The 27,529-nt window shown below is 37.1% G+C and overlaps 1 protein-coding gene across 2 annotated transcripts in view; it reads left to right on the forward strand.

Moving 5' to 3' along the window:
- Positions 1-719: 719 nt before the first annotated feature.
- Positions 720-27,529, forward strand: part of PDE5A (phosphodiesterase 5A) — a 47,554-nt gene continuing 20,744 nt past the window's right edge. For both annotated transcript variants that reach the window (XM_053461429.1, XM_053461430.1), the window contains exons 1-7: positions 720-1,065; positions 11,199-11,772; positions 15,442-15,531; positions 24,444-24,515; positions 25,654-25,743; positions 26,158-26,295; positions 27,167-27,234. In XM_053461429.1, coding sequence (XP_053317404.1) covers positions 893-1,065; positions 11,199-11,772; positions 15,442-15,531; positions 24,444-24,515; positions 25,654-25,743; positions 26,158-26,295; positions 27,167-27,234 — 1,205 coding nt within the window. In that variant the 5' untranslated portion in view covers positions 720-892. The remainder of the gene's footprint in view (positions 1,066-11,198; positions 11,773-15,441; positions 15,532-24,443; positions 24,516-25,653; positions 25,744-26,157; positions 26,296-27,166; positions 27,235-27,529) is intronic.

Below are 27,529 nucleotides of genomic sequence, written 5' to 3' on the forward strand. Positions count from 1 at the left end.
GGACCTATAGACTCGGATATCCATAGTTACGTGTGGTGTTAATGTATATAATTCAGAGAACAATACATTATATAACTTTATATAACATGTACAATATGTACTGCAAATATCCCACACTATAGATGTTTTGATGCAAACATAGTTCATTGTGTCATAGGACCTAAATACTGGTTATATCATATAGAATATTATATAATGTAGAGATAACTGTTGTCAAACAAATGTAAATTGAGAAGAAAGCAATGCATGTGGTCCATTGTATCCATTGACATGGAGTTGGCTGGCAAGCTGTGAGATGTAAGATGTTTATGTGACTTTAGGGTACAATCTTTATATAGTTAATTATATACTAATTCTATATGGGGATGCTCTGAATACATGGTTAAGTGCCATGCATGTAATTGTCATATTGAGTGAAGATAATGTGGAGGTCCACAAATAAAATGCTTATATATAGTTCGATGGATATCTATAGGTTACCCCTGTATAGATGTTGGGCTAATCATAGTACATCCATGGTTCGATCTCTGGGATATTTAAGACGTGCTTGTTTATGGCTGGATCTATATGAGCGGGTGCCTATAGATTACACAGATTGCCGCGCATGCAGTGCAGGATCTATAGGGTCTGGGATGGGAGTAGAAGTGACCGTTCTCAGCACCCTGCCCTGACATCTCAGTGCTGTTTGCTTTACTTCCGTCAGCCGGGGTGGATCCGAAGGGTAATCGCACAGATGCGTTTAGGAAGTTGTGGGAAGCCTCACTTAAGAGCTGTCTTTTTCTATATACATACATATACTTTTATGCACGTATCCACTCCCACCCCCTCCCTTATTTTGAGGGTTCTGTTTTCTTTCTTCTTCTTTTTTTTTTCCTCCTCCTGATTTGGGATTATGTGGCAGGGAAAAGTTTGCAGTGAAGCCTCAGTGAGTGCTGCTGGATTGCCTGTGCCTGCTGCCCCCGAGCTGGGGGAGAGCTCCGGGCCCCGGGCTGACATCTGGGGGGCTACCAAGGCTCTTACCGACTATCCGAGCAGCGGCAAGGCGCATGCGCAGTGCACCCTACAGTAAGTGCTCAGCAACTGTGAGTACGTCCAAGGGCATCAGTATGGGCTGTGCGTGTTACAACACAGAGAGTGCTGCTCCTTTGCTTTATACTCACTTATTTACAGCTCTTTTACTCCTGTACTCCTCATGTCAAAGGCTTGCTATACTAGTTCAGATGCACCCACAATGGGTTAAAACAAGTGAATGATTGTGAGGCAATGGCAGCAGACTGTCACCCTGCACAGAGTGAGATGTTTGCCTGTTGTTCACATGGCTGTGAGTGTGATAATGACATGAGGCTCTGTGTGTTTGTACAGGGAGCGCACTAATCACATCTAGCCTTTTTTATGGGTCTCGGCTAGTTCATTCACTTCTGCTGTTGTGATCGCAGGCTTGGGGCTAGTTATCTGAGTCTCCATTATTCTGCCCTAATATGGAGAGGAAAGAGAGCTGGGATCTGGTGTTACCAAGTAACAGCCAGGAGAGGAACTCTAGGAAACTAAGTGACCCACTTTCCAAGAGTGTTCAAACTACAGCAAAGAGGCTGCTGTGAATGAATACCACTGGAAGCCGGTGTATGGTAGCAAAGAACTTTTGTTTTGTGGTATATGAGAAAGGCTTCCGTATAACATAAAGGATCTTGGCATGTTTTGCGATACCCAATGCTTTGCGAGCTGTTATTCTGCACGACGTGTGCTGTATGTATTGTTAATCTACAAGTCTTTTATTTGTGACTATAGCGGATTGTCATCCAATTGCTAGTTCTGATGATATAGATACATAGATATGGAGAGATACAGATATGAAATAGTTGCTTGTATTGCTCAATATATATATATATATATATATATATATATATATAATGTGTGTGTATTTGTATATAAATTTATATACGGTATATATATAGATATATATATATATATACATTAATATATACGTTACATAATATTCTTCATTATCATGTGGTAACGTATTCCACAGTGCTGTACAATTTAAATATGGAGTGGTTGAAGTATATAAAAAATATATAGACATAGAGAAATAACAGGCATTGAGGACCCTGCTTGTGAGCTTCCATCTCTTATAGAAAGGTAAATGCCTTCGAACTTAAAGCATTTTCATGCAGAAGACTGTAAGGTGCCGATGCTAAACATTAACGTAATATTAGCGTCCTGCAACAGAGGGTTCCTGGGGCATTATTCTAGGTAGTATCACAGTAGCGACAGTATAACCATTACCTGGTATGGTATTAGTGGTGGGTAATCCCCTTTTTATATATGGTACATAGTTTTTTATATATATAAAGTGAACACAGATGTTAAGGTAAAATTTGCTATTCTATAACTACATGACACATAGGCAGTAACAAAATTGCTGCAATACCAGTTTTCTGCAAACAAAATTGCGCTTGATAAATTCTTTTAAATTTACATCCACTTTGGGGCATTATTTTCACCGAAGGATCAATACAAGACATCTATTAAAGTGACACCTCATGAGGCTGTTAATGTGCTCTAAATGACACTGACCCTTCTCCTATTCACTTACCCATCTTCAGTAAAAACAGTTAAGGATCGCTTTGCACACTTGTGGACTATGCATTATGAGGGCTGATGTAGTCAAGAGCCATTGTTGAGACAAGATCAGATTAATTATTGACTAAAATGAGTGAGTAACCACCTGCTTCCCTAAAAACCATCTGTGCCATGGTCCTATAGTACCTCGGAAGACATATGGAAATGTCTTGCTGCATTTTTCTCCCGTATGTGACTCTCAAAATGGTATTTTGCGGTAGAAAGTATTGCATCGATTGTGCAAAAGGAATGGACTGGAAGCCATTGAGCTGACGTTTCTGAATGTTGTTATATAATGACAGTTATCACAGTGTATCGCTAAAGAATTTGCAATATACATATTATATATCTGTGTGTATAAATATAAATATATATATATATATATATATATACTACCATTCAAAAGTTGTGGGTCACTTAGATTTCCTTGTGTATGAAAGAAAAGCAAATTCTGTGCATTAAAATAGCCTGGATTGGATCAGAAACATTGTAAGTGTTGTAAATGACTATTGTAGCTGGAAGCGGCTGATTTTTAATGGAATCTCCTCATAGGCGTACAGAGGCCCTTCATCAGCAACGCTCCTGTGTTCCAATGGCAAGTTGTGTTCGCTAATCCAAGTTTAAGTTTAAAAGGCTAATTGATTATTAGAAGACCCTTTTGCAATTAGCTAGAAATGCCCCTGTTTTCCATTAAATCATCTAAGAGACCCCATACTTTTGAATGGTAACCTATACATATAATGAAATAATGAATAAACTAACATAGGGAATATTTCCACTTCCTACCCTAGAATTTAATTTTCATGCTGATATGTTGAGATATATATATATATATTACATAACTGATATTTTTTTCAAGGCATGGACTGTCCTGTGTCCCCATTCACGCTCCATGACTATCTGTAAATGTGCTCGCATAAACATTGTATATACAAAACTTTTTTTTTTTTTTTTTTACTTTCATGGGAAAAATCCACATAAAACTGAATTTATAGACACATTGTGGCCATAACTGTTAAGCTGTGTCTTTTTTATTTTTTATGTTTTTTAGATTAGCATGTATATTAATAGAAGATGAAACTGAGTTAGTCTTACTGTTTCTTTAACTGGCCACGAAGATAGTTGACTAAAGGATAGTAGAATTAATAAAACAGCTGTCATCATCATTTCCGTACAATATGAATTTACTTGCTTTTTGTTTGCTTTAATGTACTTGAACGTTATGTATAGGGCATGCCCTCAAACATTCAAACAAGAATTCTCGGGCTCATAAATAGTGTACTAATTGCTACCATTCTTCAGTCCAATAGTGAGACCTCCTTGCCCCAAAGAGAGGAAAAGAAGTCAAATTTGTATACAATTACCAGAGAGGAAAAAGTATACTGACGTCAGTTAAGGGTATAGAATGTAATCTAAATGGGAAACATGATTGTTTCTGTATGGTTCTGTATTTATAAATGCAGATGCTGTTTTACTAAATCTTTGAGAGTGTCCTCCCTCGCGTGTTAACCTAAAACTAAAACTATAGAAACATAGAACTTAACGACAGATAAGAACCATTTGGCCTGTCTAGTCTTCCCATCTTTCCTAATGTAAGTGCCAAGATACTCTGCAATGACTTGCTGTTATTTAGAGCTATATACCGTTATTACTGTAAATTCTGTAAATTACTGTAAATCCTAGGTGTCACATTGTTTTATTTGTTTATATTTTTGTTTCTCTTTGTTGGAAGTTGTGGTTGTGTGCAGAGTTCCCAAAGCACTTGAAAGATTCTAGGCCAGGACATGCAAATAAACACCATGTTTCAAATAAAAACGGAGTTGACTTTACTTAGCGTTTCAACGAATAGAAACAGAACAAAAACTATAAAAACAGGATTTGAAAAGGGGGCAGTATAGCAATGATGGTAGCACTGAGCAGCTAGGAATCCATTGAGGGAGCAGTCATTCTTAGTCCGATCCGGTGCTAATTGTAATATTACCCTACCTAAAAAAATAAAAAATAAAAGCATAAGGCGGTTATAATTTGATAACAACATTCGCCAGACGTGCTGTATCTGCATGATACTAATTTGTTGCACATTTTATTTGAAGTACTATACAAGTGTCATTATTTACATATGGCCTGTGTATTGTTTTGTTCCACAATATGTTGCTAATGTATACAGTACTAGGATACACATGTACAGCAGAGGAAAAAAACCTAGAACGACACAAGAAGAACTAAGCATTTATCAATATGTGTTTTTTTTTTCCTGTCCTGTTTTAATTATATTATCGGTGACTAACCTAGAAGCAACTTTGCTCACAGCCCTCACATCCAAGGGGAATAGAAAGGCATAGAGACAAAATGAAGACAGAGGGTTGTAAATGTATTAAGGGAAAGAATACAGAACTGGTGTGGGGGGGGGGTATCCATGCAAGTGCCTCTGCTTGTTTCTTTTATGTGTATTTTTATTTTATTTATTTTTAATATTTCAGAGAAAAACTAGAAATGATAATTCTGTTTTTTTTTTTTTGTTTTTTTTTAAATACAGCCACATGTTTTTAGCACCTTTGAAGTCCTGGCTGCAGATGTCTCGCTTGTGCTCAATTAGGATTTGATTATGTACATTTTAACACCTATTATTTTCTTCTGCTTCTGATGACAATCCAAACACTCTACAAAGCCTAGAGAGTCCCTTGTCACAGACACTTGTTCTGCCACGTGCCTGTAAGGATTATCTGAAAAAATAATTAGTTTTCGTCGGGTAAAAATATGCATTATTCATTAAATCGATACCTTTTTTTGCTAATCCCAGCACCAATCCTTTTAATACTATATATACATATATATATATATATATACATATATATATATTATACACAAACAGTATACACATATACAGTATATGCATGTAAACTGTGCATTGGCTACCCACAGCAAAATATATGATTAATATAAATTAAAATGTATCCATGGTGTAAGCACCACTTTAAATGCTAACATGATGTGAAAAGTTATATTACATTACCAGCTATGCAGCTTTGCTATTGTTCATATTAATATATAAAGCTATATTTTTTACATATCTTTCTCCTGCCAAACGACATGAAGTGACGCAGTTTCACAACAGTTTAAGAAATTTCTTTTTTTCCCTCTACGCTGCCGTGTGGATTCAATGTGAAAGTAAAATAGAGGCCTTTTGTTTATTTTGATTGCCAAAGGAAATGCTTCCCATGTTTCGATTTCCTGTTATCACGAAGACCCTACTGCGTATTTTAACAAATGATTGTTGAGTATTTCAGACCGAAATGTTGTTATAAGAACTTTACACACCCAACAGCTCTCTGTCTGCCCGCTTACGTAAAAAAAAAAAAAGAACTGCAATTTTTATTTCAAACACAAGACAACAATGTCTCCTTATTGGGGACTACACATTTATTGCTCCGTCTAAATTCGTTTCCACATGTAAATAACTTTAAATAACCTTCTCCTATGTGTAACCGCAGGGAATGTATTCTAAAAAAAGCAGAAGAGCACAAACAACTCATTATCGCAGCTTTAGCAAATGATCACTTATTTCCTGTGTTGTGTGTCTCAGCTAAGATGAGCAGTTTTTGGAACATGTGCTAGACCCATGGAGGGTTTAAAGGGATACTTCAGCTATCACGTGCAACCTAATATCATATAATCTTATGGTCCCTTTAAATTTACATGTGCCCCCTCCCCCTGAATCCCTCTATATGCATTTGCCCCTTTCACCTCCCCTAAGCTACTTGGTGGGCAGGAGATGTGATTGGACAAAATCTCCTGCTACATGATATACTCACTAGACTTGTGCATTCGTATTTGAGAAAACATGAAAATGAACACGGATGTTGCATTTTCTTTGTTCAAACCAAATACCGAATAAACTAATATGGCGGCGGGTAAACGTACACGAAGAAGCACAACGCGAAGAATCTTTGTTTCTTCGTGTTTATATTCGTAAATATCTCCTAGCTAATCTCCCTGGTCCCTTTCCTTTTAGAAGTCACTGCCTCTAGCCTACCTTAAGTCTTCGTAGCCTAGCAGGAAAGAGAATCCGTTGGATCGCACCAGGATTTAAAGGTCCATAAGAGCGGCTCTATTGATGGCTGCAAGGGAGCTGCTCTGGCATCAACCAATGAAGAGTAGCTTCCTTTCATTGGTTGATGCCAGAGAATGCCAGCTACCAATAGAGTCACTCTTATGGACCTTTAACTCCTGGAGCTGAAGCCAATAGTCTTCCCAGGTCAAGTTTCTGCGTCAGGAGTTAAAGGTCCATAAGAGTAACTCTATTGATTGTCGGCAGGGAGCTCCTCTGGCATCAACCAATGAAGGGAAGCAGCCTTTCATTGGTTGATGCAAGAGAAGCCCCCTGCCACCTACCAATGGAATTTCTCTTAAGGACCTTTAAAATTTAAATCCCAGCGCCGAAGCCATGGGTCTGCCCAGGCCAAGTTGCTCCCAGGTGTACCTTGCCCTACCCTTTGTCAGAGGAATCAAATCCCTGTTCCTCCCAAGCCAAGTTGCTCAGAGTGGTCTGAGTCTGAGACAAACTGCTCTGAGCAATTTGGCCTCGGAGGAACATGGATTTAAGTGCCCCTGAAAAAGGGCAGGTAAAGGTACAACGTGGAGCAACATGGCCTGGGGAGACCAATGGCTTTGTCATCAGGAGTTAAAAGTCCTTAAGAGCGACACTATTGGTCGCCACCAGGGGGCTTGTCTGGCATCAGCCAATGAAAAGCAGCTGCCCTTTATTGGCTGATGCCAGAGAAGGCCTCTGTCGGCAACTAATCCAGTTGCTACAGATCTTTAAAATCCTGGTGCCAAAGCTGCTGCTAACAGTTACCTCGTTAACCCCTGCTAGAAAACCAGCAGAAAACGAAGAGAAAAACAAACACGAAGAATGTACATGAATATTCATCAAAAATGAACACGGAAACAGGAGAATATTCGTGGTATACAAAGGGTTTTTTTTCCCCGAAGACAAACATGAAAAAAAGAAAGGCCAGGAAAGATTTTTATTCAATGTTTCTTAAAAATTACTTTACCACCAGCTGCTTCCCATCTCTTGGTAGGCAGGATCATTGAGTCTTCTGTGTTGTCATTGAGAGGTGGCCATATCCTAATAAATGGCACCTCCAGACATAAATGGCACCTCATGATGGACTTACCAACTAATTAAGCTCAGGTGCTATCAAGTTTTAAGAGGAAGAGCCAAGTGTTTTATAGAGATGCTCACAGAAGAACATGGGGAGCTTCAACGATCATGCAAACTGAGCAGTCATGTAATTTTTTTACATGTCAATCCTTTAGGAAGCTGATTTCTCATAGCAGCCTTTGCAGTAGGGTTAGGTTCCCCAGCAGTTGGTTCATCATGTGCCACAGATTTGAGTGACTGAGATGCCCTATGCGTAAGGAAAGCCTTGGACTGACATAAAACAAAAAAAAATACCTGAGGAGCACTTTCTGAACATGCTCTTGGGGTTCTTACTAGACCCCCTGGAACTTTCACGCAGGTCTGCGCTGGAGCTGGCTAGCCGTGAGTATAGCACTCATCTGCACTGGCAAGGAGGAGGTGGCAAAACGTATCTGATAAACATTTTAGATTAGAAAAATAACACTATTTGCATAGATTTAATATTGGGAACATAAACCTTTTTTTTTACCAGGATGCAAGTAATATAACAGCTAGGTGGCAACCCTAGTTATACCATATTTGTATTAATTGTACATATCTGTTGTACTCTGATCTATTTATAAAACATTTCTTAATGCAAACAGTATATGGACACAGTTATGCATTAATAATTAAGATAAGGTTCCTATTGCGGGTAGTTTCAGTTGAATTTTTTTCTCTATACTATTATACTATAATAGGCAATATTTAGATTAACTTTTTGGTTTTGGATAAAGGAGCTTGATCTGCAAATTTGTCGCGTGCATGCATTGCACGGTAAAACCAGAGTATATTTTGGCAAGCATAGTAGCTAATTAGAAGGATATTCCTTCTGGGAACATTAAATAAAAAGATAAATACCTCTTCAGATAATGTCCAAAGTTTAAGGAAGTATGGGATGCCCTGTTACTCAGCATTTATATCACTTCAAGTAGAAAAAAAGGATTGCCATTCTGCAACAGTTGAAGTACAAGAGTGAGATGTAAAATCATGGTCAGTATAGACATTTTGGGACAAGTTGTCAATTAGACCCTGCAAATATTAATATTCTCCTCTTCTCAGGCATATATATATATATATATAATTGAAGGTGCTTTTACACAAAGTATTCTAGTATGCCAATGCTAAGCACAAAAAAATACTGCCTCTGTATACTTAAGGCTTCACAAAACAGTAATGTACCAGTGATGTACCAGGTACGTTAAGAAAAAATTTCCCTAGAGGACCAATGACGTACCTGGTATGTTACTGGTAAAATTGGTCCCATGTCACCTAGATCACAGTGATCGCGAGGTGACCACTCCCCTGCATTTCCATGCATTATGATCATGAGTTGAACAAAGACAGAAAACATCAAGAAATAGTGACTCCATGGGTCCTAAGACCCAGCTTTAAAAAAAAGAAAAAAAAATCCTAAACGTATGGGGTTGATTTAAAAAAACTTGCCCAACTTGCCCAGAAAACAAAAAAACATGAAGTCAAGGAGGGATGAGAAAGAGGGAAGTAACAGACATAGCAAAAAACAAGAAAATTGCTCCAGTCCTATAGCATGAAAAAGCCCTGGTTCTTAAGGAGTTAAACCCATAAAACCAACACAGGAATCGTTAAGAATCCATTTCTATTACTATAACCAAGCATTACTTGACTTCCTTCATATTAAAAGCATTCCTAGGAAAATTAAGAATCTGGCAGAATTTTCCTGAAATACGATAATTCTTATTTTGGAGAATTTGGGTTTTCAGAAGTACAAGTAATGGTATTTCTAATACCGCATTGGAAGTCATCAACATGTAGCCCATGCATCTTAGTGCATAGGAGGGATGGTTAAGGCTAATTTTATATATAGGGCAGAAATACTGCTCAGTTATTTAATGTCAGTGAAATATAATTTGTATCCAATCCTTTAGAACCAAATCTCCTTATGGGACAGACACGTGTACACATCTCTGGTTCGTAATCCTTCAGTTTAGAAGACTTTCTCACTAGAGCTTTTTTGCCCTTTGTATCTTCATTTGAAGGGCAGTTAAGAAAACACATGATGTAAATGTCGATGAAAGTTATACACCTCTAACACTGGCTAGTGCCAGCTCAGCTGGGTGGTCTAAAACTAAACTGTATGCTGTGTGTCTGATGCACTGCAGCTGTTTGCCTAATCATCTCCCAAAGTGACTATGTAGAAGGAAAAGCATTTTTTAGAATGTTGCCATTATACACATTCTTATTTATGTATATGACAAACTTGCAGAACTATACAGACATACCCCACATTAACATGCACAATGGGGTCCAGAGCATGTATGCAAAACACAACGTGTATTTAAAGTGAAGCACTACCTTTATTTACTTATTAACAACGTATGCCGGTACTCACCCAAAGGAAGATGGAATGCATGTTCCTTATATCTGATTGGTTGCCTATAGAATTCTAATTAGCGCATTGATGTACAGATTTCATATACATAAAGTATGTACTCTTTAAATGACCCTTGTACCCAGTTATGTTCCATCTGCTCTGTAGGCCCTATATTATGTAGATATATACTGTATTTTTTTCTCTAATTTAATAGATGTGTATAAAGTGAAGTACATTTAATATTGTCCATACAGCGCTACGTCTATATATATACAGTGCTGTGCAAAAGGTTTAGGCAGGTGTGAAAACATGCTGTAAATTAAGAATGTTTTCAATAAACAGACATAATAAAATGCAAAGGGAAGAAAAATCTAAATTTAATTAACAGATTAATATTAATAATTTAAACTATTAACATGTCTATTTTAGAGCACACCTGCCTAAAACTTTTGCACAATACTTTACTGTATATATATATATATATATATATATATAATAGTGTTTGAAAGAAAAGCAAATTCTGTGCATTAAAATGTGCAGAAATATGGTGGTCATTGTAAATGTTGTAAATGGCTATTGTAGCTGGAAGCGGCTGGTCTTTAATGGGATCTCTTCATAGGCATACAGAGGCCCTTTATCAGCAACCATCACTCCTGTGTTCCAAGTTTAAGTTTAAAAGGCTAATTGACACTGGTTTCAGGGAACATGGAGTCAGATTTGATGGCCATTGTTACAATATGCCATATTACATAATGATTGCAACTCCAGATCAAGCAAGCTGAACATTCCAAGCTACGATATCTTTAATATTCATTTTAGGAACAATATACCGAAGTAAGCTAGTCTTATGCTATAATTAGACATATAATAATTGATCATTTTTTTGTTGAGAAATTATAATTTCTGTGTGTTCTTTAATGGTTAACTGAAAATCTTGAAGTGATCCTTTTTAATATTTAATGGAATGTTCATATTGTCACATTTTTTTCTGTAAATATGTTCATCTTGAAATATTAATCAGTTTTTTTTCCTGTGTTTCAGAGAAATGGTCAATGCATGGTTTGCTGAAAGAGTCCACACAATACCATCGACTAAAGAGGGTGGAAAAGGTACCTCAGAGATTAACCAGCAGACCCTTAGCTCTGAAAACACCACCCAAGGGACACCAGTTAGAAAGATCTCTGCTTCCGAGTTTGATCGGCCTCTAAGGCCCATTGTTGTCAAAGACTCTGTTGGATCAGTGACATTCCTTTCTGATTCTGAAAAGAAGGAACAGATGCCTCTGAATCCCCCACGCTTAATCAGCGCAGGTGACCAATGCTCAAGGCTTCTGGAACTGGTGAAAGATATTTCAAGTCATCTAGACGTAACAGCCCTGTGTCACAAAATTTTCTTGCACATTCACGAACTCATAGAGGCGGATCGATATTCCCTTTTTTTAGTCTGCGAGGATAGTTCTAATGAAAAGTTTCTGGTTAGTAGATTGTTTGATGTGGCTGAAGGCACAACCTTGGAAGAAGCTTCAAACAACTGCATCCGTTTGGAATGGAGTAAAGGGATTGTTGGACACGTGGCAGAGACTGGCCAACCTTTGAACATAAAAGATGCTTACAAGGTAAGAAAATAATGTGTTAACAGGTCATTTTAGGTTATATTTTACATATTATATATATATATAAATATATCTGTATCTGTATTCACATTTGGAAAATCCTTGAGCTGCATTACAATCTACATAACCCTAAAAGGGTATTTCCCTTGGATATTTTATTAGGTTATTCTCTTCTGTGTGATTGCATCTGGGCCATGTTCTTTTACCAGTGATGTCTATAGGAAAGGCACATTCTGGTTTTTTTTTTTAAAAAAAAATATTGGTGTAAACAAACTGTAATAAAAAATGGGTATACTACAGACCACCACCATTTATGATATCTGTTATATCATTATCCCGATCCATTTGTCTTTCGAATATGAGTTCTTAAAGGCGTCTCTCCTTGCTCTTGCTCTGTATGTAAAATTTATGATACACGTCGGTGTGTTTTTGTCTCGCTCTGACTCTTTCTGTGCTTCTGCGAATCCCTCTCGCCAACCCTTAGTCAACTCTCAAAACTCTGTTTTTATCTTTTGCTACATAGATACATTAGTAGGCCTTGACAGGATGGACCCTTACTTTTTTTAAAAAATTTGCCCAAAGCGTGTCATCAAATTAAACCATAGGCCAATATTTTAAATACCAAGACTAGTTAATGTGTCAAAAATCCAAATGGCAGTTTCTAATAACTTTGATATCATCAAAATACAGTTACTTGTCTTCTACCGTTACTATAATACAGTGATGTTCAGTTTTAATCAATCAATTAATCCATACCTTGTATTACATCATAATTTTAATGTGTAATTATTTAAAGAGATGTATTTCCTCTGAGGGTAATTTGACTGGTTAGAAATAGCCAAGAAGTACCCTGCATGTGTGCAACTCACACATCTGCTAATTAACACATAAGTAATTCAGATGAACCACTGCTAATTGGCCCATCAGGATTTGAATCAAGCTGATTTCAGTGTGATTATCAGCAGCATGTTTCAACAGATTACAGCCCCTGCTGTGTTAGAACACAAGATATTCCAGACACATATATAGTTTCCTCAATAACTTTTTGACATTACCAAGTTTTGATTCTCAGTGGATTACTTTCTGTGGTGGCACATGTGGTCAAAGTCATGTTTTGGTGTCCATCGATGATGCCACAGGCCTGTTCCTTTCCAAGGCATGTTCCTGTAATGTGACTGTCTGGACTGGAATGGCTACCATGGGAGCACCAGCGAAACACTGGTCTAAGTGGGGCGGAGGGTGGCTATATTCTATGCCAGTCAGGTTTTTGTCTCATTTTAAATGACTAATGTGTAAACCTTGGTTGTTTAGGTGTTACATTTCCGTGATGAGGGCCATGCTTTATCAAACATAAATCACTCATCCATTCATGGATTCCATTTGTTTCGTTGAACACCCTTTGGATTAATTATTTTAAAGATGCTATTATAAGGTTTTTTATAAAAGTTCCTAGGTTCAAAACATCAAGTATGAGTTTGGGAATGCTGTCTATATGGTCCCACCATGGTGGCTTTTACGTATAACAGGAAATTGCATTCCACTATTGGCATGTTACTCTCCTTTCACAAACTGCACAAACCTAAATGCCTTGTGTTGAATGTACTACAAGAGTACACTGTGATTCTTCCAGTCTTTATACAAGCAGCTTGAACGCAGCTGTAAAGCATTATTGCTTTTGTAATCTCGAAATCATTACCACGAGATAATACAGTATCATTTTGCGAAGTTGTCGTTTGTGCTGATAACATTGTGTGATATTTTATTCATGCAAAAGGCTAGCACTGATTTACTATTTCCAGAAGGTACTTTGCATCTTGTCTTGGTTCCTGTGAAGTGTAGCTTCTCTAGCTGAATGTACTTTTTGCTTAGCAAACTGCATTTTATTTATTTACCCAGCAATTATAAGTTACGCTTTCAAATATTGTTTTTACTCTTTCCGTCTCTACTACTTCCTGTCCCCTCTTTCAGACTTTACTCTGCCCTCCTCTCCTTCTTTTTTCAAAATATCATTAATTTTTAACCCTAACCGCCCTTTTCATGCTTAGGCCATCTTTTACTTACTAGAAACTAAATATCTATAAATCTATCAATAAAGTCTATTTGGCTTTCCATGTACTGTATACTGCGAGAATTCTTCTTTGATAGATTTTATCAAAAAACCCTATAGGTTATGTTAACATTAAATAATTGATCTAATGGTGTGCATCTGCTCAGCCTATGCTTACCAATGTTACAGATTCCACCACATTGAATAACATTGTTTATTAAAAATATATCTACTAAATAAATTCAATAACACAGAATGTCTTCTATTTCGTACTTTGATAGTTAGCTTATATTAGCTAATATTTCCTAGAAAAAGGGTTCCTTCTGCGACAGGCTCTTTGCTGATCGCTTTGAATATGAAAGCAAAGTGTAATTGCCGTGTTCCTGCCCACTATTTTGTATGCATTACTGAAAGTGTGAGAATGCTTCACAGTCCATGACAATAGTTATAAGGGCCAACTTGGCCCAATCCTTCCATAGAGGTGATGATAAAAATATGAGGATTATCACTGTGGGAAATTTACTGAAATTGACTTGGGCCCAACTCAAAACTGCATCCCCACCGGCAGCTGCGCCTAGCACCCTTTCTTGCCGAAGAATAATTTACTGATGCTACTAGACAGAAATTTTTTTGAAAATACAGACTTGTATGGTCATCCCATGACTGCTGGTTGTTGCTTTCAGACAGGAAACAAGGTTAAGATAAGCAAGGAGTCCTTATTACATTTGTCAAGTTTTTTTTATAGTCTGCTATCAGACATTTAACCCCACATAGTACCCCTATAAAACATACTCACCATAGTGCCACATTGATGTGTTCAAGGGACACTATAGCCTAATTTTATTTTTTGATGTGAGGTTCTTGCCATACATAGGATGTATGTCAGAAATATTTATTTAACAGACTTTGGATCTCAAAAAGAAAACAATAGGATTCCAAATGTCTCAGGATTTGTCTGCTTTAGGTTTAACTTGACCCTGCGAGACATTCAGTGGGGGCCTCCAAGCTCCTTCTGCACACACAGTAACTATACTAACATATCTACACATAATGACACCAAATAATAATAATAACACACAGTAACATACATTAACATATTAATATACATACAAACACACAAGAACATACTTACACATGCACATACCTACCATTGTAGGCTCAGGAGGGAAGTTGACTCTTCTGCTCTCTCAGAGGCCTCACACACTGCCTACATCTGAGCGCCGTGTCATGATGTCATATCCTGGGAACTCTGACTCAGTTGATGGGCTGGGACTGAGGGAGCGCAGATTGCTCTCCCAGCGGTATAGTATGCCTTGTATGAGATGGGTTTGGAGGTGCTGGTGTTGCCCACCCCTGGACAGAGAGTCTTTGCTACATTAGTGATCCTGACCAATTTCTACACACAGCCATTATGGTCTATATGTTGAAGAAAACAGAATGTTCATGCTTGGTTTGAGTGTAATTTAAGTATTACTGCCACCTAATGATTGACTTGGACGTATGTATGGAGCACTTTGTTTTAGTGCTCAAGCCGTGTTATTGATGGAATGTCTCCTTGGATTGTTAATGCCAATAAATCATCTCTAAATCATTTATTTAATTAGACAATGTTGTTTTCATTTCAGGACTCCAGATTCAATGCGGAAGTCGACCAAATTACTGGCTACAAAACACAGAGTATCCTTTGTATGCCAATTAAGAATCACAGGGAAGAGGTAAGCCGTATGGATTTTACGTCTAACTATATTTGCCTCCCTGGTTCAAAGGGTAAATGGACAAATAATTTTTACAACAGAGAAGGGACCCCCTAGGCTGGGTTTTGTGCCAAATCATTTGATCAATGCGCTATATAGATACACCGTATATAATATTACTAGCTAAGTCTTAGATCAACTCATCTTAACCCTGTCACAACCGTTCTCGGTTTTCTTTTTGCGGTTTAGTGATTAGGATATGTTGGTACATTGTCATGAGCCTCAATTATCCCCTATGAGGCTTAGACTAATACAAGATGTTGGGAAATTCCATTGTAGTCCTTCTGTATAGTATCTTTCCGTGAATCTAAACTAGTGTAGTCATACACAGGGCCGGCCCAAGACATAGTGCCTGGGGCGAAGTATGAAATGACCCCCCCCCCAACGGATGCCACTGCTCATTATCTACCCTTCCTCTCCCTACCTTCTCATTATCTACCCTTCCTCTCCCTACCTTCTCATTATCTACCCTCCCTCCCTATTTTCTACCCCACCCCCCCTTTGTACTTCCTTTGTACTTACCTTCCAGCAGTCCTGCCGCGAGTCTCCCTGCTCTGCCACGGTGCACGCTGCTTCACTGCTGAGCGCTGGAAATTACGTCATATTGCGGCACTCAGCATTACAAGCCGGCACCGAAACTGAGCTAGAGGGCTCGCAGAGGGGAGAGAGGGGTGCCGAGCGGGTACTGACAACTTGATAAGCGAAAACCACTCGAAAACCAAAGGCGCTAGGGACGGGCAATTGCCCCACTCTGCTCCATGGCAAGGCAGGCCCCGGTCATACAAAAAGTAAAATTTGGGCAATATGCAATATTAATATCATTTTGATTTCTTGTGAAAACAAGTTACTAGAGAAAGTATGTCCGCATACAACCCCAAATCAAAGATGTTGTCATGGTGACATCAATAAAGTACTTGGTAAAATACATTTTAAATTAAAGGGGAAAAATTCCAGGAAATGATAGATAAAGCAAGAGGAACTATTCACTCTATATAGTGATATATATATTTATAAGGGATACATCATTTCACTGATGTTATTTTTAAGGACAATTAAATAAATTTAATTGGCTAGCAGGGATTTTTCTAATGTCATTGACTATACAATCATCGGCTTTTACATCAAACAAGTTGCTTTTGAACTATGAATTACATTTAGGATTTAACAGTAGCCTCAATCGGGGGACCATCTCCTTGAAATGGAAACATGTACTCACTCTTATTATCACACATAATCGATTAGGGCTTTATTTGGGGTTCCTGTTAAATTGGTGGGTGTCTGTGGCAAAGGATTAACGCCCCTCTGTAGATGTGAAGTAGTGTTTTTCTGATGCTGAAATACTATAATCTGTATTAGTTTAATTGTGAGGTTTCTTAGAATTCCTCTGACTAGACTTTTCAAACAAGAAGTATTCCGCTAACGGATAGACGACCAGAGCCCCTCAGCTGTAGCTAGAATTACTCTTCACTGCAGCTGGCTGAGAGTGATGGGAGCTGTGGCCTGTAAGCAGCTGAGGGTCAGCAGGTTACCTAACATTGACTCCACATGGTATCTGTATAAATTATTATTCAATTTAAAAAAAAAAAAACAGCCCAAAAACATTACAGTTTACAAATTATCTGAAAAATCCGTAAGTCTCGCCAAAAAGGTTTATTTCACCAGACGTTTTTCATCTCTGTCACCATGAAGCTCAGCTGACACTTTTCTGGAATCAGCCGTTTATTCAACGAATCAGCCACTAAATTACCATCTGCCCTCAACTGCTGTCAACTGCTAATCCTCAAAATGAAGCAAATGACACATTTTTAAATATATAAGTGAACAGAAACATGATCTGTACTGAACTAACCTGCGACTCATCACATCAGTGGAAAGCTCCAGTAAGCTGGATATGGAAATCCGGCATCTGCCAGGAGACGCCAAGTCTCTGTGCAAAACATTAGGCGGTTAAATATAAGGAGCAATTGTAGTGCAGAATGGGAAAAGTGGTCCAGTCACCATAGCAACTAGTGGAATGTTTACACTGCTTCCAGGGAGTGATGGCTAGTCTTCTATCCACCTTCCACCCAACATAGGCTAGGGTTCTATAGTGGTGGCTTAGTCTCATCCTTAGGCAGGAGGTGGATGATAGACATGATGTTTATACCACAGCACCCTTCTACTTTATCCCATTAGGATTCAAAAAATCTTTTACCTCCTTTATTAAGGGTGCACTGCCTAGCGATAAGGTCTCCCTGCATTTATTACAAATTATATATACCGTATATAAATTTTGTTTCTTATTTAACTTCTTATTTTTGTTTCCTCCTATGGTGGTATCACTTTCTCCACCTGTGGTCCTAACTTCAGTGACCCATAATTTACTGGGTAGTATAGGATCAGTTTGGGTGTTCTGTTTTTATAGTTAAAGCAAAAATCGACAAAGATTTACACTTGAAAAATGTAAAAATACCTGGAAGTTTAACTGCATGTGTTGAGTCAGTGTCCAAATGTGAATTATGCCATAATAATTTACAATTATCTTTTGGACTGCATCTGTTGCTATGCTCTGTGTTTGTCATCTGTACCTTAAGCAAAGAAAACTATGTTGTTTCCATCACACACTTACTAAAATAGACAATTACATAGTTTAAAATCAGATTTTAGTAATCGTGATTCTTTTTGCCAATGCTACGCCTTATGGTCTAAGAATAGAAAATACGAGACGAGGAAACCTTCTATTGATCTACTTCAGAAAAGAGATGACTTCCTAAGTGAATTATCCTGCAGTCCCTTTCTTTTGATGAAAAATGGCCACATTTTGCAAGTCACTACACATTTCTCCAATACAGAGAAACTGTAATACAGAAATTATGCTATTGGACTGTCATTATGAATGTAGCAGAGAGGAATAGTATGAGTATAGGGAAACCCAAAAATAGATATGTTTTATGACTTAAAAAGTAAGTCATTTTTTGCCACTTTCCATTGTGACTTCATCAATTGTATCTGCATTAATGAAAGGGGAAATTGGGTTGACTTTTAGAAAACAAACAGGTTTTGGTATGAGGTTTTCCACTTATAGTTAGAATTTGTCAGAAACAGTTTTGTGATGCAATATATTATGCTAAATATGCTGAATGTAATAAAATGGGTGGCTGCAGACCCTATATTACATTTCCTTAATTAATATTCTCCTAAAACAGTAAAATACATGATGAGGATACACCGAACTGAGTGTCTACATGTTCAGTGCAGTAGTGGGTATGTGTAGACATCACATAGGGTCTGTTGGACATTCGGGAAACTCTCCCAAAGCATTTTTCCGGTAGCTCTGGTCAGTGTTAAAATTGAGAAGCACAGTAAATGAGTCTCTGTCCAAACATTATATACAATCAGATAATGGAACATTAATCAAACTCTTTAATGGTTATTTTTTAGCTTTTCCTTTAAACATATCTCTTTAAAGTGAACCTGTCATGTTTCCCACATTTACCGTTATGTAATGGTGTTGTTTACAGATATAAATGAACAATACATATGTATGAAACCATTATTTTTATGCCACCGGGGACAGCCTGTACTTAGGATGAGGATCAGTATTATTTAATGTAACTCTTAACCAGGGTTTTTTTCATGCCCTAATGCTTATTTCCATTTTTACCATGTTTGTTTAGTACAATAATACCGCAAATGCAGTTTTTTTTATATTTTAGAGAGTCAAAATGCTCCCTTACATACTAAGTTATTTTTTAGTTTGAGTAGTAAAAGCTGTTTATTTTAGCTTTCTAGTGGGAAGGGCATCTTTTTTTACATTGTTTTATATTTCTTAAGTTTTCTTCAAAGTTTCTTATTTGTATATATTTATTAATTTTTCTATAAATCTCTTGATGATGTTGTGGGGATATAACTGGTGTGCATACATATTTTTCACATATTTTCATATATTTTTAAATTTTTTTACTATTTTTAAAGATATTTTTGTTTCTATTTAAGAGTGAGAACCTGTTTTTCTTTGTTCTCATTTGATCCCCACTGCAACCAATCAAATATAACTTTTTAGCTCTGCAATTCTGATTGCAGTACCTGAAATCAGCCAGCAGGGGGTCAACAGTGAACTGGATCAGGAGTTCAGTCACTCACCAGGATTGACGTGTAACAGACGCTTGCACCAAGCGCCATTACACTTCAACTGTCAAGGTAAAGCCATCAATGCTGGCTCCTGCAGACAGGGGAGACTCCAAGCAGACAGCCTGGGCTTCATGTACACTGATGCCAAAATGTTTTCATATACTATTATGTCCTAAGGTCATTTTGGGCCAGGTGCCTTTAGATGTAATAATCAAGGGAATTGAGGGTTGTTGTTTTTTCTCCTCTTTTGCTAAGTTAATGTCCCCCTTTGGTGTAAAGGATGACAGGAAGTGATCTTAGAAAAATAAACTAAGTAATGAGCTGGTTCTACCACCTTTTGACACAAACACGCTAATAATAAAAGGAAAAACTATGTGAAGTTTTAATTATATCATAAACTGTGAATGTGGTCCTTTATAAAATGGGGTAGATGGCAGGATTTAGGGACAAGAAGCTAAACATAGAAGCTGCTTTTCAAAAACCAGGATATATGACTGGCATGTATCTGGTCTTGATTTAAGCTGCTATTTATTTGGTGGTTACCATCAGACAAGATCTCAAGTGAATTAGCTGTCATGAGTCATGGTACTTAATAAATGTGATGCATGTTGAGGTCGGTTACTTGTTGACCACTATAGCTTGTCTTACTTAGACAGTTAATAGAGAGCAAACTGGTCATGGTGCTGGCTGGCTTTCCAGTTCAACATTGTAATTTACATAAGTTCATGTCAGGCAAAAACCACATCAGCAAGGGGGAATTTAGTTCTCCGAAATTGAAAATATGCCTGTTATGAGGACAATCTATTAAAAAAATTGTAGAAATATGTTATGATGTAAGAGTTTTTGTATGTCAGTACTATTTTTTTAAAAAAAATATATAATGAAAACTCCTCTGGTAGGTTTATCCAAGATTTTTTTATTTGATTTAATAAGTAGGAACTACAGGCTGTTCCACTCATCTATCCTACTCATATTCCAGTGTCTAGAAGATTAGTTTAAACTAATTGCTCTTCAAGAGTAGACACTTAGAAAATGGACAATAATGATTTAATAGCTGATGGCTGCTCTTTACAAAATTAATTAAGCATAATCTGCTTCCCAATAATGAATGCATTACTGAATGCTGACTTTGGCATGAATTTTGGACTAAAGCAATATTTTTTCTGTTAGGCAAACTAGGAAATGGGGGATTCCCATGCTGTAAAATGAAACCTTCATCTCCATTTCGGTGAAGGTATTTGCCTACACTTTCTATCTTAAGATAATGTGCCAGAATTGTAAATGAGGTGTCAGACTGATCTTTTAAAGAAAATATGAATTTTTCCTAAATCCTACAGTTTTAATAAACCTGTAGAATAAGCAATATGTATGTATTAGAATTCTTACACAGCTTATACATCCCCTTATTATCATACCTGGTAACTTTCTGAAAGAGCTGATCCTGAGGCTTTTGAAATATAAACATTTGAATAGCCCAACATAAATATTCTTCATAGTGACCCGCCAAATGTGTTACCCAAATGTCTCTAATACCAGTCCTTATGGAAACTATGACTTTTTAATATTTAAAGATAGACTTTATTGAGTCACCTGCATTCATGCAGGGATATCAACTGTAACATACTGGTAGCAAAAGCACCAACTGGGAGTTTTATATGTGACCCCCAACAGTGTAGAATAGGAAGAAGTCAGCTCCAGACTGTGTGACCCTGAGAATTTGCTCCTTCATCCTGAGACCTTGAGATTGGGGCAAAAACCCTGAGATTTTCCAGGCATGCTTATCATACTGTAAACATCTAAGTACATTTAAGTAAATCTTTTTATAAATATAATAATTCAAAAGTTTAATTTCCCACTTTAGGGAAGACCTGGGAATTATTGTGTTTTTCATCCAAGAATTAATATCCTAAGGAAGAAAAATACCGGTAGTTAAAAAATAAAATTCTAATTATCTGGAAGATGATTCAGCAAGGTAGCTCCTTTGTTATGCAAAAAAAACTCTAACCCAGAATCCAGTCAATTACAGGTTCTTCAAGAATGTGTGGACAGGAAAACTTCATAGTAAAAGTGAACCATTATTTGCTATTAAAATTATATTTGCTCAGGTTGTAAAAGACAAAGAGTCCAACTTAATCCCTTCAAAGTAAATATATATATATATGTTGATCAAGTAGAAGGCAACACAAATTATTGAAAAGTACAATATATGATGAGCATTCATTCCCGTTGAACCTGGTTCCCAACCAAAACCATTGCAAGTAGAGCTTGAAACCATACGCACACTGAAGTCATTGGAGGACCGACACATGACAAGCAGCTCTAACCTACGTTCAATGCAAATGCACTGAAGGTGGCACCAACTCCTCACAAGTATCTAAAATGTCACTTTAGTAAATAGAGTACTATAACCAACATAGGGCTTTTTTCCTATTTATACAAATGTGACGAAGAGATTGGCTATAACCTGATGAAGCTCACAGCTTGGCCAAATTCATCTAGTTTGTTCTTAATGTATATCTGTGCAAGTGCTTGGGTATTCAGAAGGTGAATCTTAATCCAACTAGCATGTAGTTTGTCAAGCCAAGCCTGGCACATCCACCTCTAGTAGTGCCATACAAATATCTTATCTGGCTGTGGCTCTACATTTAGAAAAACAATAATGTCATCAGTGGTCATCTATCTTGACAGCAAGTGCAATGACAGTTCTTCTCTTAATTCTCAGCATGGGTCAAACCTGACTTGCTATACATATCTTACTTAATACACAGTTGGCTAATAAGGGACATATTCAGTGTAACCATGTATTTAATGAATAACAGGCTGTCCAGGCCCACTAGGACAGAATGGTTTAAGAGTATTGTGGAATGCTGTGAGATCCATATTTTTGCACAATGATCAGTGTTAAAGCAGATGCATCCTGTGCAGTCACAATGTGAGCTTTTAAAGACTCCTAAGGGAAAGACTTGGGATGATTACAGCTTAGAAAAGAAAAAAAAATGTTACAGAAAAGAGGATAATCAAATGTCATAAAATGATGGGAAATGCTTAGCACTAACCGCCACATTTTCAGAAGAAAAACAAATCTGAATCATTTTAGACAATTGTGAAGGAGGGAGGCATTGTATTAAGTGATATTCATGGATTCCATGCCATGTACTACAAATCACATCTTGCATTTTTCTCCTAGGTTTAGTTAAAACCTCTGGGTGTAAATGTTGAAGTAAGCAACCCTTAATCCCTTGGGGATAAATATAAATGTGTAAGGTTCTTTCATTTTTTTTAAACTCTACTCTACTCTACTTACCCTTCTATGTGCTGAGGGCCGTACTGGAGATTAAAATTGGCCCTGAGAGATATTGAGAGAAAGCGTGGGAGAGTGTGAGAGGGTGAGTAAGAATGTGCAAGGGCATGAGTAAGAGAGTGAGATTAAGTGACAGTGTGAGTAAGAGTACTTGGGTAAGAGTGATTGACAGTGTGGGAGAGTGTGTGTGTTTTACATTTTTAAGTAGGGGGGTGCCAAGTATTCATAACTGGAAACTTCCTGGCTCTGGCTACCTGGAGCCCCCACTTGCAGGTTGTGAGTAGGAGGCCCTGCTGATGTTGTGGGCAGTCCTGCTGATGTAGCAAGACACACACTTCGGTTGGAAGGGAAATGAACGTGGAGTTGGGGCTTGCTGCAATGCCACTGCTGTGACCAGGAGTCTCCTGGCAAAATTCATAGAATTCCCAGTTACGCAAATATAGGATCCGCCCCGAGTGCCAAATACTCTAGGTCTAGATCAAATATTTATTTGTTGTTTAACGCTTTTTGTTTTTTTGGTTTCTTTAGTTTTGACTTACTTTCCACATTTGGTAATCCAGCTATTTTTGCAGGCATAATGAACAAATTAAATATAATCGGAGTTCTAGATCTCTGGCGAGGTTACAATAGCCAAGAATCTTTTAGTTAATGAGTTTTTTTTTTAAGAAAGTTATCCTAAACTTTCTGTGTTGTCAGTCTGTGTTTGACATTGAATATACTTCATGTAATATTGTTGGATCTCACAGTAGTTTAGGTATTTCAAAGTTCTCTATCAAATGATCTTAAGGAGAAAGTTGTTGGGAGAAGAAATGTGTTGCATAGTACTGTTTGTTTTGCTTAGAAAGAACATTAACTGAGCTCCCTAGTATTTTGTTTAAATAAACCTTAGCGGACCTGCCATTGTATTCTTCCTTCAAAAAGTTTAATGACAAAATACATTAATATTTTTTCGAATTCTTTCAATTTCTATGGTAATAACTTATCTGTGTTTGATTGTATGTCACATGATAATTAAGCATTTCCTGGGGGAAAAAAAAACATGTTATTCATGATTAAACAATTATTTCTGTGAAGAGTCTGGACATTTAAGTACTTGGAAGATGGTCGGTGGAACAGCACCTTATACCATCTTGGACACATGATGACCTTATGGGAGTTATGTGTTCTCAGCAAAGATCATTTACCTGTTCAAGGAGTGAACACCTGTTCAGTTATTAAGAGACTTTCCATTTTTGTATTTTTATGGCAACAGTAGCCAACAGGTATCTCTCCAGCTTTGTTGAATTGCAAGTAACTCATGAGATTGGCAGTTGAGCAACAGCTGAAGATACCTCTTGTACTTTAAATAGCAGCCAACTCTCACCACACACTAAGCTTAGCAGAGGATTTTAAGTATAAGCTGAACGTGTACATTTTATGACATTTTGACCAGTTATTTAATTAAAATAATTTATCAAATCAGGTGGTTGGTGTGGCCCAAGCAATCAACAAGAAATCAGGAACAAATGGAACATTTACGGAGCAAGATGAGAAGGTAACTCAAGAAAAATGTTCTCCTGTTCTTCTAATATCAATTTTATTTGTGATAGTGATCTATATGTGGAAATGAAAAAGAGTAACAATTTGTCTCAGGTATGCTATGACCCGTATTAATGAATAGTGGTCATACACAGCCTATCTTTTGAGGGTGGATGCTAGGAGGCTTCCTGACCACTACCACAATGGGTGAATTAGTAATTAGTGAAATAGTAATTAACTCAAAGGCCCTAAATCTTTTACCTCCTAGTAAAGAAATAAACAATCAACGTAGGTATAGGGGATATTATTACAGAATAAAGAACCAGATCTTTTTTTTATATATATATGATCTGGTTTGACATGTACCGAGACCACACAAGCAACATCTCAGAGAACATATGTTTCCAGGCACACATTCCTGTATCTATTTACTGACGCCATGAAAGCTGCAGGAATAGTTTTATATTGATTCAAAAGAATGACACTGACAGGGCCCACTAGGTTTATCAATGTTAACCTCATTCCATGATGTTCTCGATGACCAGCTACCTATCTTAATTGTTACAGTCACAAAATATTTACATAGCTACAAAAAGAAAGTAAAAACAAACATCCAATCAATGAATTTTAGCAATTATTTTAAGGCTTTTAAAGTAACTAACAAAAGGGTTTGGGGGTGAGACTTAACATGGTTACATACTGATATACCTTTGTCAAAGATAGACATGAAGTTGGAGAGGGCTTTTTCTGATATAATGGTGTTTTGTGACTGAAAAACCTATATATTGAAAATCTGCGCTGTTTGAAAACATTTAATCTTAATTTACTGTTCTCAGGATTAGCATGATTACATTTTTTGTTTAATCTGGGTCTAACAGCCAAAACTGTGGGATAGGGGAGAGGTGTGAGATGTGTCAGAAGAGGAAAGCAATGTAGATCTTGCTACCACTCATGTCCACTGAACTTAACTGTCCTTGGGTAGAACACTCATTTTCTTTTAACCCAAAATATCTCAAAAACATTTTGATGACTAAAAAGGAAGACTGTGTATTTTTAATACATTCAATTATTAATGCTTTGGTTGCAGTGTTTACATTGTATACATTTTTTAGAGTTTAGCAGTACGGTTACATTTTTTGTTTGTTTGCTTCTAGGATTTTTCTGCTTACCTTGCATTCTGTGGGATCGTTATGCACAATGCGCAACTGTATGAGACGTCACTGCTTGAGAATAGGAGAAACCAGGTACTGGAAGACTCTGCTGTGGATCCTGAGTTCACTAAACTGTCCACTTAACCGTTCTCAATAGGCCATCACCCGTGACAATGGTGAAGCTAAAAGAGGAGACCAGCAACTACAATGGTTTATCCAGTGGGAGAAGGATAATTGAGGGAAATGGTTTGTAAGTTAGTTGAGGAGATGAAATGGCTTTGTTAGGAAATAATGGCAAAATATGGTGAAAATGAGAGAAAGGAGAGATCACACATATAAGGGAGGAGACAGATTGTATAATTTGGGAGCAGGCAACATATAGAATTCCGAGACTCATGGGAACATCTGTATACCGTATGTTTGTAAATGGCTATTTTTACTTTGGTCCTAGCTAAAAATTAAGAAACGTGAGCTGTTTTTATAAACGTATTCATGTTTTCAATCTAGGTACTTCTAGACCTTGCAACCTTAATATTTGAAGAGCAGCAGTCACTGGAGGTTATCTTAAAGAAAATAGCTGCAACGATTCTGTCGTTCATGCAGGCCCGGAGATGCACCATCTTCATAGTGGATGAAGAGTGCCCTGTGAGTAAAGAGTAAGGTGTTTTTTATAATACAAAATTTTACCCAAGACCTGTATACACAATGATATCTAGCTAGGGAAACTTAACAGCACTCAAACTTATAGTGCCGGTTAGACCCTGTTGGCGATTGATAACATGTTTCTTAGCATCTGAACGTACTGGCAAGCACAGTATGGTCCCAGCTACATGACACAGTTTTTTTGATTGGGGGCTGTTATTTTTGTGTCTTTCTTCAGTTGTATTTTTATAAATAATGAGAAAATACATTTAGTTTCAAATTATTATTTATCATAGAATAGAAGCATTGTAAACATTTTAGTCTTTTTCCCTGTGTTCCTGAAAATTTCTCTTTGAGCGACCCCTATAAACAGGGTGCTTTACTAAAATTTAGCCCTGTATGTTAAGAAGAAATAGAAATAAAAATATTTGTAATAAAATTGAATTTAAAAATGTATTACTATTTCTTCTGCTGGGCATATTGCGTCAAGCAGCATTTCCCTAATTGGCTGCACTTTTATCTTTGTAATATGTTTGCTATCTGGTGCAGAAAACTACAAGTAGGAGAAGGAGATCCAATTCCCAAATGTTAGTGGAAATGTGGATATCTCGACACCACATGGTGTGTTAAAAATGTTAACATGACCTATGGGGACTTTTCATGCTCCACTGTTTCTTAATCGTTTTACTTTTAAGTGACAGTGTCGTTTTAACATCATTTTCAACTTAACAGCCTTAAACTATAACAGTTTTTAGGCATTTTTGACATTATAGTTGGAGTCAATTGTCAGAAAGACAGATTATCCCAAAATAAATTTAAATTTTTTTGAATGTGACACATTATAATGAACTAATAAAAATATAACATTTCGTAGGACACCTTTTCCAGTGTTTTCCATATGGAGTCTGATGAACTGAATGAAGCTGCCGATGCAGTGAAAAGGTAATTTCAAACAAAAAATTGGGGGATAAAGGGGGAAAAAATAATACATGTATAAAAATTACACACACTTAATTGCATACAGTGCTCATAAGGTAGAGAACTCACCTAGGTATCATGCAGCATAGTTATCATCTGTTTTAGCTTTTGCGATCTGCTACAAACCCAATTTAGCGAGATTGCTTTTTAATGTTGTTATGATGATCATTCATTTTTATAGCATAGAGACGCCACGTTTTTATAAGACCAAACAGTTCAAAGTCCTTTTGTATCACTAAGTGAGAATTAGCAAATCTTG

The sequence above is a fragment of the Spea bombifrons genome, chromosome 1 (assembly GCF_027358695.1).
Source record: "Spea bombifrons isolate aSpeBom1 chromosome 1, aSpeBom1.2.pri, whole genome shotgun sequence".
Classification (NCBI taxonomy): domain Eukaryota; kingdom Metazoa; phylum Chordata; class Amphibia; order Anura; family Pelobatidae; genus Spea; species Spea bombifrons.